Genomic DNA, 17,713 nt, shown 5'->3' with positions numbered 1-17,713 from the left:
ATTTAATAAAGACTGGTAAAGAGTATGAAATTCAGCTTTACACAAAACAGATCTGCATGCCATTACTTGATAAACATCTGTCATACTAAAAATATTTGATGATCTGCCATGATTCATTAATTAAATACAACACCAAAGTTATCAAAGTCTCATTGAAATCACACTCCTTTTCCTCTAAATTCCATTAAGCACAATCAACTGAATGTCTGTTCAATTTGGTTCTTAATCGCGTCAAGTGCTAGTAATCCTGAGAAAATTTTGCCATCTCAGCCTACAAGCAGAAATTTTCTGAACATCAGAATAAAGTTTGATCAAAGCATTTATATATTCAACAGCAAAGATATGAATGCTAAAAAGTGCGGATAAATTCTTCAATACAGGACCATTGAAACCAAAAGCTTACTTTCCAATATGCTTGTGAGAAAGAGGCATCAATACTCATCATGTGAAATGGTGCAAGTCTTAGGGCCACACTATCCCTCCAAACAACTCATCTTCATTATACTCGAAATTGCAATTAGAAGCCCATGACACTTAGACTTAATGCGAAATGTAACAAATTCAACAACTCAATTTTTAACAGAGCTAGCCTCCAATTTCACAGCCAAATACTAACTAATATTTTGCTGCCAAAATTAAGTAGAGAAACATTTTGCAGTTGGCACATAATTAATCAGAAAAATACAGTTTAGCTCAGCAAAGGGCCAGTGGCTACTGGCTACATAACAAAGCAAACACATAGCAAATCTCAGATATAACATCTGTTAATCATTTGACCTATGAGGGCAAATATGAACATGCATAGACTTTCTATTGGAACAAACAAATCTGAACAATCTGACAATGCTATAGTATTCTTGCATATGATGCAAAGCACTATCAGACCTTAAAATTAGGAACTAAGAAAGGCATCAAAATATCTCCCTAGAACAAGGACCTATCTCAAAGAAAAACAAATGCATAAGTTTCAACACAAACAAATTTTGTGCACAACTAGACACCTCAAAATCTGACATTTCAGTATGTTTGATCTTACTTTGAGACATTCCCCCAGAAAATGTGTAGAGTACAAATAGCGAACACTACACTAAAGATCACTGTGATGCTCTTCTACTATTTACTCAGATTAATAAACATGCTAAAGGAACACAGAGAAGAAAAAATACTAAACAAAATGTTACATAGACACTGGGATCAACTTAGTTATAATATACTTTTATAATATAATATCCGGAATGTATAAAGTTTGCAATTACGTTTAAATGGAGTAATTGGTCAGGAAAAGGGGGTGTAATACCTCAAATGCATTCTTCAAATGGTCAAGTTCCTTGTCTAGATCATTGATAGCCTGGTTATATGCCTGCATTGGTGAAGACTGGCTAGTCGTATGAATCTACAAAACCATTTCAAATTGGTTAAAGCAAGAAACTACCTTCTATTTGCCATATTTCTAGTTTCCCAAATTTTGAACTAAAAGATAATAAGATCTGCACATACATTATATAAGCTACTCACTTCCAAGAAGTTGCAATGATGAACAACATAAAGACCTACTCTCTAACCGATACTCATTTATATTCCAAATGCCAGAGTTTTTCTTCAATACACAATTAAAAAAAAAAAAAAAGAAAAAAGAAAAAACCAAACAATGAAGAGTAGGGGACAGCGCAACCCTTGTGCAAAAGTAGCTGCAAAAAATAGATTGAATTCAATAGTTACTCGCTTCCAAACTTAAATTCTTAATTAACTTAAACCAAAGAGATCCCATTTACTAAATTGACTCTACTGCAAAGTACATATTCGTTTTCCATTAGAATGTAATGCCACAATCACATCAAAATCCAGTGGCTGCATACACAAAACAGAAACAAAATAAAATAAAATACTTGACGAATACCGCAACAAAGGCACTCAAAATTCATTTTGATGAAGCTAAACCCTAAACCCAAAACCCATTACCCACTCAATTTCTAATAAAACCTCAAAATATAAAACATAAATACATTCACGCATGCTTATACACATTAAAAAAAAAAATGAAAAACACTAACCCTAACAATGATTTTATACTGGAGAGGATGAGGGAGCTTGTAACCAGCAAAGAGAACATTTTCGTCTCTGTGCAACTGCCTAATTACAACAAAAAATTATTAAAAAAAAGCATAAATTAGAGTTTGATTAAGCGACAATAAACAAAACCACGAAAAAAAATAAAAATAAAAAAGAAGCTAATAAATACATGCGAAGAATGTTGCCGATGGTGTGGTCCTCCCTCTCTACAGTGAACGATGCCGCATTTATGATCTTCGTGTCTCTCTCATAGGAAACCCTAGCAAAAGCCGAAAATGGTGAGTTTTAGAGAAAGAGAACGTTTTGGAGAGACATCTCAGAGAGAGAAAGAGATTACTTTTTAGTGCCCTCAGGAACGACGAATCGCTCGTAGCGGTCAGGGGCATTCATGGCTTCTTTCTTCCTCTTTGAAGCTAGGTCAGGGTGCGCGCACGGAGGAGTTCAAACAGCCTCTGCTCGACTGCTAGTGTCTTCAGAATTAGAACCTTGAGCGACGATATATTGGTTGGTGGGATACTAAACGATGCCGTGTCAATGTGGCTGTAGGTTGACTCGCGCTAAAGAAGACTGTTTTTTTTAATAAAAATATTATTTTAAATATAATTGAAAAATATATTTTTTTAAAAATTATTTTATTATTTTAATATTTTTATAATTAAAATTTATTAAATTTAATTTTAAATTATTTTTTAATACTTTCTAAATTGATATATTTAAAAATAATTTCCTCAATCATTTGGCAATACAAAACAGACTTTTTTAATGAAATTCGTATTAACTGGTATTACCACCGGTCAGCTTGGAACCAATTGTTTCGATTTAAGTTCCAACAAAATTAGGATCAAATTTGGAGTTTCTTTATGATTTTTTAGTTCAGTATGAATTTAATCAAATTTAATAATTAATTTTTTATTTAAAAAAAAAAACTAATCAATTTCAATCCAATTCAAAAAAAAATTTAGTTAATTTGATTTTAATCTATGTTAACCTAGTTTCAATTTTAGTTCAATCTACTTTTAAACCGAACTAAAAATAACTCATTTAGGATGATTTAACTAATAAACACCATATTAATTTGTTAACTTTAATTCCTCATTATATCTGATTTTGAATCATCTAAGCATTTTTTATTAACTGATATGAGATTTAAGTAAAAAGGAAGAAACATCTATTTCCTTTATTTTCAATACGCTGCTTGAATGAATAAAAAATTGCTATGATAGATCTTATTTGAAAAGGGATTGCTAATTAACGTTTAATAGCAACGGAATGCATGAGATCTGGCTCCTGGAACCAAGCAAATCCTCAATAAACCAAATGAGCAAAACAGAGGCCTAGCCTCCGGAGCTTGCTTAATTCTAAGTTTCCAGCTACAATTAACAAGGCAAATGCCACTTACTATGCACTGATAAACAACACTAACGCAACCATGTTTACCTAGATGCCTACATACAACATCCAAAACATTGGGAAGAAAAAGCTACATTTCTAAATCAATTAAGCATTCAAATACATGAGAATGAAAAAAGAAGTAAAAATAGAGGGCTCCTTTGAAATAATCCCTGGTTGTCCAGGATTATTTCTTCATGCGACTGAGTGAATTGCCCCAACCAACAATGCTTTGATGAAGAATCGGCAGCAATACAGGAAACCAGAAAATGCAACTTGAATCTGTTTGGTCTTAAAGGAATGGAGACTGCTGCTTCACCTCTAATATGGAAGAAGTCTCCAAATGCGATATCAACAACTGCAAACAAATTCTAGAGAATCATGTTTTTGACCTCTTTTGCTTTTGAGGAACAAAGCGAACTGCTTGCTTCCCAAGTTCCAAGGATTTTACTCTACCGTCATCCAGAGTAACAGACAACGTTGAAGTGCCTTCAACCATGTCGGAGACTGCTCCCTTATGCCTGGATTAGGAAGTCATCATCAACAGCCAAAAAGAGAAATAAGCCCAAATCATAACCAAATATTCCAAGTCATATCATGACATGAAGGGTTCTAAAACTCATTACCATCTCAATATAACAGCGAATATATTTTCCATCAAGTGGCAGAAAAGGACATGTAAGCACACAAGCAGAATCAATGGGCAAAGAACACACAAGTCAAGGTGAAGCAGTTACATGTTAGACTTCTAAGCATACCCATTAAGACGTTGAGAAAAACACTACCTTAAAAATGCTTATTAGAGACCTTCAAATTTTGATTTTAATTTAAATTTGACGTATTTTAATCATCATTTCAAAACTATTTCAAACAATCTTTTCTTATAGCATCTAAAAGGGTGTTTTTAAAAAAGTGAATTGAACCTCAATGCCAAACATGCTCTAATTTTAGAATTTGACTAACATGCTCCCTGGTCTACAACTTCCTATGTAATATCTTTTCCATGACTGCAAAACTTACTCACCAACCTACTTCCTATGTTAATCCCCACATCTCCACAGAACCCTCCCTCAAACAGAAGGGGTGAAAGGGAAAACTCACCATGAATTGTCAGATGGCTGATGAACTTCAACTCTCTTTCCAATTGCATCTTTACCCAACTTTTTCAATATCCAACTAGCTTCCATCATCTCACTGTCTTGATGTGATTGCATGACATCTTCATATTCATTAAAAGGTGTCCTCTCCAACAAGCTTGATGGTCTCTTTCTTTTTGACCTTTGGCCCCGTATGGAACTCCTTTCTTCCTCAGGTGGAGGCTTTTGAGAATACTGGTTAAGAAGATTAGGTTTTTTAATCTTTAACTTCAATGAAATTTTGGAATCTTTTGGCAGTGATTGCAAAATAGGTGTATCACCGGAATCATCATTGCTTTCAGTATATGCCTCAGGCCTGATTTCTGGTTGCTTCCCTAAAGATGCCTTTTCACTTCTTAAAGCAGGGACTTCACCCACAGGCCCAATTGCAGTCCCACTTGAATCAATGCTTCTTTTACCCGATAAAACACTTGTATGATCTAAAGGAATGGTTTCATAGCCATCAGCACCACTCCCTCTGTCAAATTTGGGATTTAAGTTGGATGTTTCCGATTTCACTTTTCCAAACTTAATAAAATTTCCCTCTCTGCGTGAAAACTTCAAACTTCTTACTTGGCCAGAGTGATCAACTGTATCACCTACAAATTGCAAGAATCAATCATGTTATTAAAAATAACTAGAATAATATCCTCCAATGGCAGCATGAGAAGGAAAAATTCATCAGCAAATGAATCGGCAAGCAAGTTCATTACCATCGCCTTCAAGCCTATCACTCATTCCATGTTGGCCCGTATCTTCACTGCCTGCTCCATAAAATTGAACTTTGAGACAAAAAGGAAGAGAGAAGCAGAAGTTGAACTTTAAGCCAAACAGGGAGAGGGGAGAGAGTTGAAATAAAAATCTAAACCTAAAACTAAGAGAGAGTCAATGATTCAATCAGTAGACCATAATAAAACACTATGCGATAAATTTCTTGTTCTTCATTCAATTGCATTGCTCATTCAATTACATTGTACATTATGGTCTGCAAGACATATTTAAAGAGCCTAAAAGCTATTATTTGAAAAATGAGATGATAGTTCAACTTGATAGAGAGATATTTAACGTATGCTGGAACAAGGAACATAGCAATAGAACAAGGTCTTGGATAAATGGAATATGTTTGGAAATAAAGCAAGCATGGTAATGAACAAATATCATTAAATTGACCGTCACCTGACCTTTGTCTCTCTTTTTGGTTTCTTAGCAAGATGATTATTTGTCCTAAACTAAAGCAAAAACTTGAGCATATTTAAACCATAAAAATTGAGATTAAAATGAACCATATTAAGTTCAACACGTTAGCCATAACATTTGTTGCAGCAATATAAAAAAAGAAAGTCTGTGGATGGAAGGCATATTAAATCACTTAAACACCCGCTTTTACAAAAAAAAAATAATAATAATAATTAAAACAACCATTATCATTCAATTCATTCACTAATTATAACATCCACAAATTTATTCAATCATAACATTAACAGCTCAAATAGAATAAAACTGCCCAATAAAAGAAAAGAACAGCAAGACAAAAAGGAGACCAAGTACATGTGCTTACAGGTTCACTCATACTCTAGTCTATAGCTTCCTTAAAATTCCTAAAACAGCAAGCAGTGGCAATAATATAGCCTCACAATAAATCAACAATTATAATGATGATAATTGCAGTAGCAGCCATTACAAATACCAATGTTTAAACATGAAAATTTCATCATCATAACACATTTCTAGTTACATCAAAATTTGTTGAATGTTAAACGGAGAACATACCATTGGAAGTTGTCAAATCTTGATCTCTTTGGCAGCTTGAAACATCAGATCTTGGTGAATTAGTTACATTTATTTTTCGCGCACCTAGATTTATAACCAACTTTTTTGCCTTCACAGCTTTCAACTTGTTAGCCTGTGTTTGGGTATCATCCACACTATTCAAATCATAAGACTTATTGCTCTTAATCTTAACAATTCTAGATGTCTTCTCTCCATCACTTACCATCACCTCATCTACAAACTTGTGTTTCCAAACCCCTGGCTGATTAACAGAACAAATTCCTTCAGTATGGTTCACAATTCCTGCCACAGGAGAAGAATATACATCTCCTTTTTTATAAGAATCACTGTCATCATTGTTGTTTTCATCCAAACTGTGTCGAAAAGATTGAAAGTCATGTCGTGGTTCTGTCTTACTAATTAAAGACATCTGAGAACCTTTTTTCTTGGCATTTTTTTTACTTGCAGATTTCTTTCCATGTTCCTTGCTCTTTTTTGGTGACTTATCAACTAACCCTTTGAGAGAGAGCTTTAGAGGACGTCCAAATTCATTCTTTAGCATCACTGGACCATTTTCCTCATCATCTGAATAAGGTGAAATAGAAAATATATCTTCTTGAGTTGGCAACCCTGCAGCAGCCCTCAAGCTTGCAATTAAACCTTGATCAGCTTTATCACTTCTCCTCCAAAGCTCTTGAACAGCATCTTCAAGATCCTTTACCTGGAAATATAAATTATATCTAATTAATAGATAATTTAAAAAGAAGAATAAAAACACTTCAGATGATGACTTCTGAACATACCACATAACTAACAAGAGACAAGATAGATAAAGAAATTCCCATTTTAACAAACCTGATAGCACTCGCCGCGACATGTGGCACATTTGTATTGGAGATTTCCATCCACTTGAAATTGTAGATATTTTTCATCACTGCAAAACATTGCAAGAATATCACCCTCCGGAAGGACATAGCTCGTACAGAGTACAGTCTGTCATTCTCATGCACAGAAAACATGTTCCAAAACAAGCCACTAGCTCCATAGTTAAGTAAGCACACATGCACACAGGAGAGAGAGAGAGAGAGAGAGAGAGAGAGAGAGAGAGATATGTCCCAACTCTTTACCTAGTTTCACTCAGCTCATTTGCTTCAAAAAGTTGCATAGCCAAATATGCTTTGTTCAATCCAAGAACACATTACAATCTGTCATGCATTTCCGTTATATGCAAACAATTCCACTATTCCAAGTGTAACCAACATTCGGGCTTAAAATTTCTTTTCAAATAAATAGATTATTTTGTTCTCCGCTATTCCCATTAAACTTCCACAGCAACTGCATCAAATGACTTGTTTACAAAACTCATCCCTTCTCTTGCCTTTTAAGTATTTCATTCCCACTCAATTGTGAAATGATTTCCTCACCCTTTAAATGAAAAAAGAGCATCACATGTTAATTTTGAGCTACCAACCTGAGGACAATAGAACTAGCAGAAATCATTAGCAAAGTTGATCATACAATGTACCTTAACTTTTATTCATATATTTATTTATTTATATTTAAACAGTTATGTCTATTTTTTTCATGTGCTTCTCTAAATTCTTCTTGCTCACAAGTATGGCTAGCCAACAAAAGGCAGAACCTGTCAACCTACCCATTCAGCCTCATATTTGTCCACAACTAGAGAAGGCTTAACTACTGAACTCGTTAACTAAAACATTGTGCAAACGGAAGACCAATTGCTCAGCCACTTCGGAACAAGACTGACATATAACATATACGAGAACAGGTAACCCACATACACAGCATACAAATAAGTTAAAACAAACAAACACACACAAAATCATGTGCACCATCAATCTTCAGAAAACTGGAGTTGAAAACAATATCCTCAGCAGTTCTGTTTATGAGCAAAGGCAGCAACAAACCTGATGCCATCGCAACTACAGTGCACCCACCGCTGGCAAATATCACAGCAAACCATTGGTGTTGACTCTGAATCTCTATAAACCTACAAGATTAAACCAATTCCATTGAGGTAAAAAAAATGTATGAATGATAATACAGAGAGCCACATGCTCACACAAAGTCCATGTTCAACAAATTATCAACAAGAAAAATGCAAATGCACTGTACTAACAACCCACAAACTAGCTGATTTTTTCTTTTCCGCCTCATGATAGAGCCTTTAACTATGATAATCAAGATAGCAAGCAGCCTATAAGCAGACAATAACTTATGTGTTAGGTTCATAATACCTTCAAACACACAGGGCAGTAATTTCCCTTCACAAACAATCTTCCACAAGCATCACAGCAAGTGTATCCCAGAAACCACCTGAAAGTTTTAAAAGCAAATAGTAAATCAGCCCAAGATAAAGAAGACAATAGCCTTTTTCCAACTACAGGCACAAGAATTACAAATATAAATGTAGCTCATTTCATCAGGCAACTTTATAGCCGTACAAGATCAATATAGTGATCTAAATGAAAAAATGTATAAAACTTGGACAAACCAAACAATCCATCCATCATTGTCATTACAATCACAATGATGAAGACTTAAACGCACTGTTGTTAGAATCCTATGATTCGATCAAGGTAGTTAAAAGCATAAGGCGCACTCAAAGCAATGCATCACCCCATCACTTAAAGTGCAAAAACAGCACTCGCTTCACTGAGGAAGCACAAAATTATCAAAAAATTAGCTAATAATAAAATATGCAAAGAAAATACAATCCTTTATATAAAATTTAAACCTTTAAAAAATATCAAACATCCAACAGTTTTTAGCGTCCAAATTAATAGTCATAACCTAGAGATCTTCACTAGATTTCCCATCAAAATCCTCAACCCTTTCATCCTCATCTCCAAAATAATATCCTTTCCATCAAAATGTTCATCAAAATTAGTCTCCACATCTTCTAACATTGGCCTTAAAGTAGAGACTCTTCAGGCTTTGTGCTTTTTGTTTAGCATATGTAAAAAATGCTTTTCCATTTGTTGCTAAGCTTTTTGCACTTTTGACCACATTGGATTCGATTCGATTTCTCATCCTAGAAATTCAAATCTATAGAGTGAATATCAAATGTACCTGAATCTAGACTACATCTTACTATTCAATAATGAATCAGGAGAATCTATATGAATCTACTGATTCGGTCACATAATTATTAAAGGATCAAGGCACCAAGGTCTCCGGCGCCTATGCGAGGCAAAGCGCAAAAAAAAAATCATAAAAATAAATTATATATGCACTTTAAATTTAATTTATATAATGTTTTATGTGTAATTAATATTTATTTCGTTATTTATTTTTATTTTATTATTAGACCACAATTAAATTACATATATGAATGAAAATTATCATCAAAATGCATTACATTGATTTATTTTTAATAAAATATAATATTAAAATTATCATTTTAATTTTCTATTGCATTATAATTTACCTTTTTACTATATATTTAATAATTAATTTATTAATACCTTACTAAATATAACATTATTTAAATTCTATAATTATGTATTTAATATAAAAGTAATTTATATTTAATATTTAACCTCCTACTCCTTACTCCATGGGGTGCGCCTTTCTGCACCTCACGCCTTGGTGTGCCTCAATGAGACGCCGTCCCTCTCCTTCTGTCAGGTGATGCTGCATGTGCCTAGTGCACCCTTTGCCTGAGGCACGCCTTTGATAACAATGAGCACCACTTTATCGAAAGAACAGAAACCAACTACGTCTCATCTTCTTCTTCTTCTTCTTCTTCTTCCTCTATTTTTTTTTCCCCTTGCTAGGAGCTAATCTCACTACGACACGCTTAGCGCCTTGGTGTGTCTAAGTGCGCCTTTACAACATCAACCACCTTGAGGGTTTCTAGGCACAAACATCTGAGCCTTGAGTGTCTAGTGCCTAGGGCATGCCTTTAAGAACTATGTTCGGTCGATTCTTTTTCTAGAGAGCTGTTAGACTCTAAAGCTTCAAATTTCAATATTTCATCTAATTTTTTATTAAGAAAAGTGCACATAAAACATTTCCTTAGTTGTTTTACTTCCACTAGCCACTCTTTCCCCTTTCCCTCTTATTTCGTTTTCTTTTTTTTTTTTAATATACTTCTCTAATTATAATTATCAAATTATGACATTTTATACTAATATATTTTGACCTTTTAATTTAACCCACTATCCCTTTTTATTATTTAATTATTTGTTCAAATTTAAATTAGAGTTTCAGCACATGAACAATGATAAATCATTGTCTGCAATTCAAGAGTTCATAATTTATAACATAAAACCACATAACATAATAAGAATATATTGTTCTATTATAAAGCATCATTCTCATTAGCAAAATGATAATTTTATATTTATCACAATATGTCATTGTGATATTTTTTTTTAAGAACATATAGCATTTTTAATTAATTTTGAGAATTTTTATCAAATTGTAAAATTCGATTTGATTCGATTCTCTATTCTCGATTTACTAAATGAAAATTTCAAATCTCAATTTGAATCTTGATTTGATAAATATACTTCAACTTAACTCAATTCATATCCCAAAAATTTATTAGAGTCGGCTATATGGATTCTTTTTCTCCACTCTAAACGATTTTGAGTTAAATCCTCGAAAATGTGTAATACTTCTAGGTCATTTTGCACTACTCTACTCTGAGTCAATTTAAGTCTACCCCTTCTTTTCTTTCTATCCTCTAACTCAATGTGCTCTACTTGTCTAACTGAAACCTTCATATGTCTACGCTTCATATAACCAAATCATCGCAATCTCTCTTCTCTCAACTTATGCTCAATTGGCACCACTCCTATATTTTCTCTAATACGCTCATTACGGAGTTTATCTAGTCTAGTATGGCCACTCGTCCACTTTAGCATTCTCATCTCCGCAACTCTTATCTTAGACACATACGACTCCTTCATTGCCTAGCACTAACTACCATATGACATGGCCGGTCGTATGGCTGTACAGTAAAATTTCCCTTTCAACTTATTAGAAATCTTGCGATCACATAAAACTCTCGTGGCACGTCTTCACTTCAACCATCCGGCTTTAATCCTATGACTAACATCCTCCTCACATCCCCCATCTACTTGAAGGATTGAGCCGAGATATTTAAAGTGATTACTTTGGGGCAATATCACCCCATCCAAACTAACTCCTTCCCTATCACCAGTTCAGACTTCACTAAACTTGCCTAAATATATATGGTAATGAAAGGCCAACTTACAAAAGCATAATATTATAATAGGAAATGATTAGGTATCAAGGAATTCCTTTAGTTACATAGATATTTGTATGAGTATAACAACCATATATGTAATTCTTCCTGTTTTGATGTGTAGTCAAAAAGCAAGAAAATAACATTCAAATATCACAACATAAAAGAACAGGCTAAATTTATGTGCAACAGCTATCCATTGGTGATCAATACCTCACACTTAAGCCATTTCCCGGAACAGTAGATCCACAACTGTGACACCTTGTATGTTTTGGGCATAAATATGGTCCAGAACTCACATTCTGCACCATCCAGAAATGAATGTTAACAATGCTATTTCAACCTAAATATGATATAAAGCCCACAATAAACATCTAACCTTGTGTGGAGGATGTTGGCAGTAACAATGGTATGCAGCATCACACCTTTTGCAAAACATAAACTTATTTGGATCCCCAGTTCTTCGGCATATCTAACAAAAACAGAAGGCATCAAAAGTTAAGAGCACTTCTAACTAATTTTTTTTTTTTTTAAATGAATGTTAGAGCAAGGAAAGTGGCCAACTAAGTGGGAGCACAGCACAGATAAATGAATATGCTATCTGCTTTCAGTGGTATTTAAGAGAATACTATAGCATAACAAGAAATTTGAAAATGGTTTTAATGAATACAATGGTCAATGTGTTGAAGCATTTTCAATGTATGTGGTATGCAGATGGAAAGAAAGCCATTTATTGACATGTAAGACCTCAGTAATAGATTCTTTGCTCAGAACAAACTGAAATCACATGCATCCATACCTCACAGATTCGGCAAGACGGACAGGTCCACGAACTCCAGTGAAATAAATCTGCAATCATCCCCCACCCCCATATAAGGAAAAAAAAATTGCAACTATGAAAAATTTTATCCCACTAACTTTTACCTCTATGTTGAGCCCATGCTTTCAAACAGCTTCTATGGTACTTCTTGCCACAACTTTTGCAGGAAAGCATCCTCCTTGCCCTCTCACTTCCTTCAGCTTCACCCAAAAAGCACATTCGGCACATCACATTCATGTTGGACAGACCTTGCTCATCTCCAGTAGTATCTTTTGAGGCAACCTAAAAATGAATTAAAAAGTTAAAAAAAAAAAAAAAAAAAAAGCAACTAAACTTTGCTTCAGCAATGGTAAACGCTGCCAAGAATCTAAAATACTCTTTTCTCTGTAACCACAAATCTCAAGCCATCCCCATTAAGAGGATTTGTGCATAAAAAGAGATGCAAGTGCATCTATAGAAGAATGAAATAAAGCAATAGAAGACTTCCAATGTCATAACCTCAAACACCCCGCTCTCCCCCCACACCCCAAAAAAAAAAAAAAACCAAAAAATAAAATAAAATAAAATAAACATTTCAATTTTCAACTACATTCAAGTAATATAAAATTACCGGCCCATCCCAGACATAAAATCAAGCACCACTATTACTAAACGCAAATCAAACATTTCAACAAATAACCTCAACGTTTAACTCCAAATCACCAGCACAAATTTACTACAACAGTAAATCAAACCTAACTAGACAAACTAGCCAAGAAATCACTCTAAGCTCAAGTCAACATAATTGTCCAATTAACCATAATTTAGATAGGAAACTGAAATAACTAACCCCCCAAATCATCCTACACAATACCTACACTCAAATTAAACACAAACTAGCCAATCTCTCAACAGCCAGTAGTAAAATTAAAACCACACATACGTTTATGCATGTAAGTACAATAACACTAAGACAATAATCTCACCGCCATATCACCGGACTCAAACCGGCGAGCATAATCCTCAGCAGCAACCATAGCAGCTGCCGCCTTTCTCTGAAGCGCGACCCGCTTAGTCTGAGCCGACGCCTCCTCTCCCAATTCACTACCGCCACCAGCACCACCTCCTCCTCCTCCCCCTCCATCTCCAGCCGCAACAACACCAAACGTCGGCGCAGGAGCAGCGGGGACCGGCGCGACCTTAGGAACAAGAACCTGAACAGTGGACTTCTTAGAATCCCTAATTCCCAAAGGATCCTTGAAAAACTCCTCGATTCTCAAAACGTCAAGCAGGAAGTCGGCCTTGGATTTGGCGCTGTGGAGATCCTGCGGAAACCCTAGCGGGCAGAAGCAGATTCGGCGACTACAAAAAACCAGAAAAAATGAGAAAAAGCAGAAGAGAAAGAGAGGTTTAGAGAGAAGAGAAAGAGAGGGAAAGAGAGGGTTTTAGTGTTAATAGTAAGATACTAACCATGTAATTGGGCAAGCTACGTGAAAGGCCATAGTGAAGGGATTTTGAATTTTTTGAGTTTTAGAGAGAGGGATTTAGAGATCGCTCCTTTAAAAAAATTAATAATAATAAAAATTAAAATTAAACTTCGGACTTTATTTTCTCTTTTTTTTTAAGTGAAAGTGATTTTTTTTTTTTTTTAAGGGGAAAATAAGAGGCTGTGACTGTGCAGATCTATTCTCTGTTCCTTATGGTTGATGGTTAGGGAGCGTTTGTTTATTCTGTTCTGTCTCTGGTTTGCTTTTAACGTGAGGGTGTTTGGATTGTGTACGGTCAGGCTTACTTCGGTAACCGATAGAGATGTGCTGTGCTGGCATGGTTGTTCTCAAAGTGAGACATGGACTTGAAATTGTTTTTTTTTTTTAATAAAAAACCCATTAAAAATAATTTAAAAAATAAAATATATCGAATTTAAATTAATATTATAACTTAAAAATTATTAGATAAATAGTAATTAAGGTTGATGGATATTCTCTTTGAGAGAATTTATTTAATGCAATTATTATATATATATAATACATATATTTTGATGATTATTAATTAAATTAAATATATAAATTTATTTTTTAATTTTATAAAAAATTAATATAACATTGCGAATTTTTAAAACGTTTCTTTGTATTCTTAAACTTTGAAAAATTAGAAGTAAGTGGAACTTGAGACTGGTGGATGAAAGAGTGTAAGAGAGTGCAGTGCGTCGTACAAACACTATGATGTGTATAAAATGGTGTTGGCATTGATAAGTTGCCCGATATTTATTTTACACATGTATTACTCATATTTTTTATGATAAAATATTTAATTTAACTCTTATATTTATTTATTAAAAAGTTAAATTTAATTTTTTTTAATTTTTTTTCAAATTAATCTAAAAATTTTAGTTTAAGTAAAATTTACCTAAAAATTAAAAAATATAAGTTAAATTTCTTAATTTAAATAAAAAAATCAAGAAGTTCAATTTTTTATTTTTGAAATTAAATTTTCTAATTTAAGCTTAAAAATTAAAAAAATTCAATTTCTTAATTTTTAAGCTATTTCTTAATTTTTTAGTTAAATTAAACTTAAATTAAAATTTATATTATAAATTGGATAAAAAGTTAAAAGTTGACTAAATTTAACTCTCAGTCCCCCGTATAAGTATATAGATGTAATTGAATTTTTTTTCTTTTCTCATGCAACAAACTCTTCTTCTATTTTTCTTGAGAAACAAATAGATTTTTTTATGACTCAACCTCAAATTAAATTTCTTGGATTAAGTCGATTTTATCTGGATCCTTTTTTTCTTTTAAATAGAAATGAAAGAAGACTTCTTCAATGGATCCCTTGTTCCTGTTTAGTCCCCTTCGTTGCTATAATACAAATATTATAAAGAAACTAACTGAGGTCCAAGCCCAAACCATTCATCATTGTGATCTAAAACACAAATCTGTACAACACCAGCCCAAGCCCAGCATCCAAATCCAGTAGGGCAACAAGCAGGTAGGGGTAGCCATGGTTCAGGAATGCTTGTTACGATTTCCTGAACCACCTGTTCAGGTTCAATGAAATCATGAATCTGAACTAAATCATTATGGGACGGTTTGAAAGAAGGTTCCTAAATCTACGGTTCTAGGTCAAGCTCTAGTTTAAAACAGTTTGAAAAAGAATTGTTCAATATAGTTTGGAGGACGATTTGGGAGCAGTTTAATAACAACTTAGAAGAAAAAATTAAAGGAAATTTTTATTAATTTAGAATTTAAGTTATATTTGTAAAAATATTTTAATTTTTCTTATAAATCTTTCAATTAAAATAGAATAAGGAAAAAAATAATGAAAATAACTTATTTTTATGAAAAATTTAATAAGCAAAGACTTGAACTTATTAAAAAATTAAAGATGAAATTAATTTTTTTAATTAAAAAAATGTGCATAAATTTAATTTTACCTATGTATCTCTTTAGGATTTAGAGCAATCAAAATTTTTAGTTATATTACTTACCCTTTTTTAAAAAATTATATGATAAATGATAATTTAAAAAGTATATTCAACTCAACTCAACTAAGCTTTTATCCAAAAAATTTGGGGTCGGCTATATGTATTCGCTTTCTTCACTCTAAACGATTTTGGATTAAATCTTCAGAAATGTGTAATGCTTCTGGGTCATGTTGTACTACTCTCTTCCAAGTCAATTTAGGTCTACTTCTTTTTTTCTTTCTATCTTCTAACCTAATGTGCTCTACTTGTCTAACTGGAGCCTCCGTATGTCTACGCTTCACATGACCAAACCACTTTAATCTCTCTTCTCTCAACTTATCCTCAATTAGCACCACTCCTACCTTTTCTCTAATACTCTCATTACGGACTTTATCTAGTCCAGTATGGCCATTCATCCACCTTAATATTCTCATCTCTGTAACTCTTATCTTAGACGCATACGACTCCTTCAGTGCCCAACACTCATTATCATATAACATGGCCGGTCATACGGCTATACAGTAAAATTTCCTTTCAACTTATTAAGAATCTTACGATCACATAAAACTTCCATGGCACGTCTTCACTTCAACCATCCGACTTTAATCATATAACTAACATCCTTCTCACATCCCCCATCTACTTGAAAGACTGAGCTGAGATATTTAAAGTGATTACTTTAAGACAATACCACTCCATCCAAACTAACTCATTCTCTATCACCAGTGGCCTTCACTGAACTTGCAATGCATGTATTTTGTCTTCGTTCTACTTAACTTAAAGCCCTTTGACTCTAGATTACTTTTCCAAAGCTCTAGCTTTCTATTGACTCCTTCTCGCGTCTCATCTATTAGAACAATATCATCCGCAAACATCATGCACCAAGGAATACTCTCTTGTATATATTTGGTCAATTCATCTAAAACTAACGTAAAAGGGTAAGGGCTTATAGCTGATCCTTGGTATAATTCAACTGAGATTGGAAAATCTCTTGTGTCCCTTCCCACTGTGCGCACAATAGTAATTGCTCATTCATACATATCTTTCAACACTTCTATGTACCTAATAGATATCATATTTTATTCTAACACTTTCCATTAGACATCTCTTGGAACACTATCATAAGTCTTCTCCAAATCAATAAAAACTATGTGTAGATTTTTTTTCACATCTCTATATTTCTCCATCAAGTTTCTAATGAGAAATATCGCTTCCATAGTTGAACGACCGGGCATGAAACCAAATTGATTGAGAGAGAGAAGTATCATGACGTAGTCGATGCTCCACAACTCTCTCCCACAACTTCATAGTGTGGCTTATGAGTTTAATTTCCCTATAGTTTGAGCAACTTTGTATGTCTCTCTTATTTTTAAAAATAGGTACTAAAATACTCATCCTCCATTCTTCAGGCATTTTCTTTGAGTTTAGAATCTTATTAAATAATTTAGTTAACTATACCACTCTCATATATTCCAAATACTTCCACACTTCAATTGGTATTCCATCAGGTTCACAGGCTTTACCCACTTTCATTCTCTTAAGTGCTTCATTTACTTTTAAAGATCTAATCATTCTAGTATAATTCACATTCTTTTCTGTTGTTCTATAGTCTATATTCACGCTATTACCATTTTGACTATTATTAAAGAGATCATTAAAATAATTTATCTATCTTTCTTTAATATCCTCATCTTTCACTAACACTTTTTCTTCTTTATCCTTAATGCACCTAACTTGATTGAGATATTGACATTTCATTTCTCTCCTCCTTACTAATCTATAAATATATTTATCCCCTTCTTTTAGTTACAAGTTTCTCATATAACTTTTCAAAGGCCTGTGCTCTT

General features: G+C 33.5%; 2 protein-coding genes across 2 annotated transcripts; both read right to left on the bottom strand.

Moving 5' to 3' along the window:
• Nucleotides 1–36: 36 nt before the first annotated feature.
• LOC110639042 (DNA-directed RNA polymerases II, IV and V subunit 11) lies at nucleotides 37–2,566 on the bottom strand. Its single transcript, XM_021789815.2, has 5 exons — nucleotides 2,408–2,566; nucleotides 2,240–2,329; nucleotides 2,052–2,130; nucleotides 1,298–1,393; nucleotides 37–271 (listed from the first exon to the last, which is right to left on the bottom strand). Exons 1-5 carry the CDS (start codon nucleotides 2,458–2,460, stop codon nucleotides 239–241), a joined length of 351 nt encoding a protein of 116 aa, XP_021645507.2. The 5' UTR covers nucleotides 2,461–2,566; the 3' UTR covers nucleotides 37–238.
• Nucleotides 2,567–3,388: 822 nt separating this feature from the next.
• LOC110639015 (uncharacterized) lies at nucleotides 3,389–14,107 on the bottom strand. The gene is made up of 13 exons (XM_021789771.2): nucleotides 13,874–14,107; nucleotides 13,390–13,765; nucleotides 12,529–12,706; nucleotides 12,404–12,453; nucleotides 11,984–12,076; nucleotides 11,818–11,906; nucleotides 8,624–8,702; nucleotides 8,294–8,376; nucleotides 7,221–7,299; nucleotides 6,366–7,086; nucleotides 5,309–5,359; nucleotides 4,561–5,194; nucleotides 3,389–3,980 (listed from the first exon to the last, which is right to left on the bottom strand). Exons 1-13 carry the CDS (start codon nucleotides 13,903–13,905, stop codon nucleotides 3,839–3,841), a joined length of 2,607 nt encoding a protein of 868 aa, XP_021645463.2. The 5' UTR covers nucleotides 13,906–14,107; the 3' UTR covers nucleotides 3,389–3,838.
• Nucleotides 14,108–17,713: the final 3,606 nt, after the last annotated feature.

The sequence above is a fragment of the Hevea brasiliensis genome, chromosome 8, assembly GCF_030052815.1.
Source record: "Hevea brasiliensis isolate MT/VB/25A 57/8 chromosome 8, ASM3005281v1, whole genome shotgun sequence".
NCBI lineage: Eukaryota > Viridiplantae > Streptophyta > Magnoliopsida > Malpighiales > Euphorbiaceae > Hevea > Hevea brasiliensis.
The sequence above is the reverse complement of the archived record's forward strand: the minus strand, read 5'-3'. Positions and strand labels throughout refer to the sequence as shown.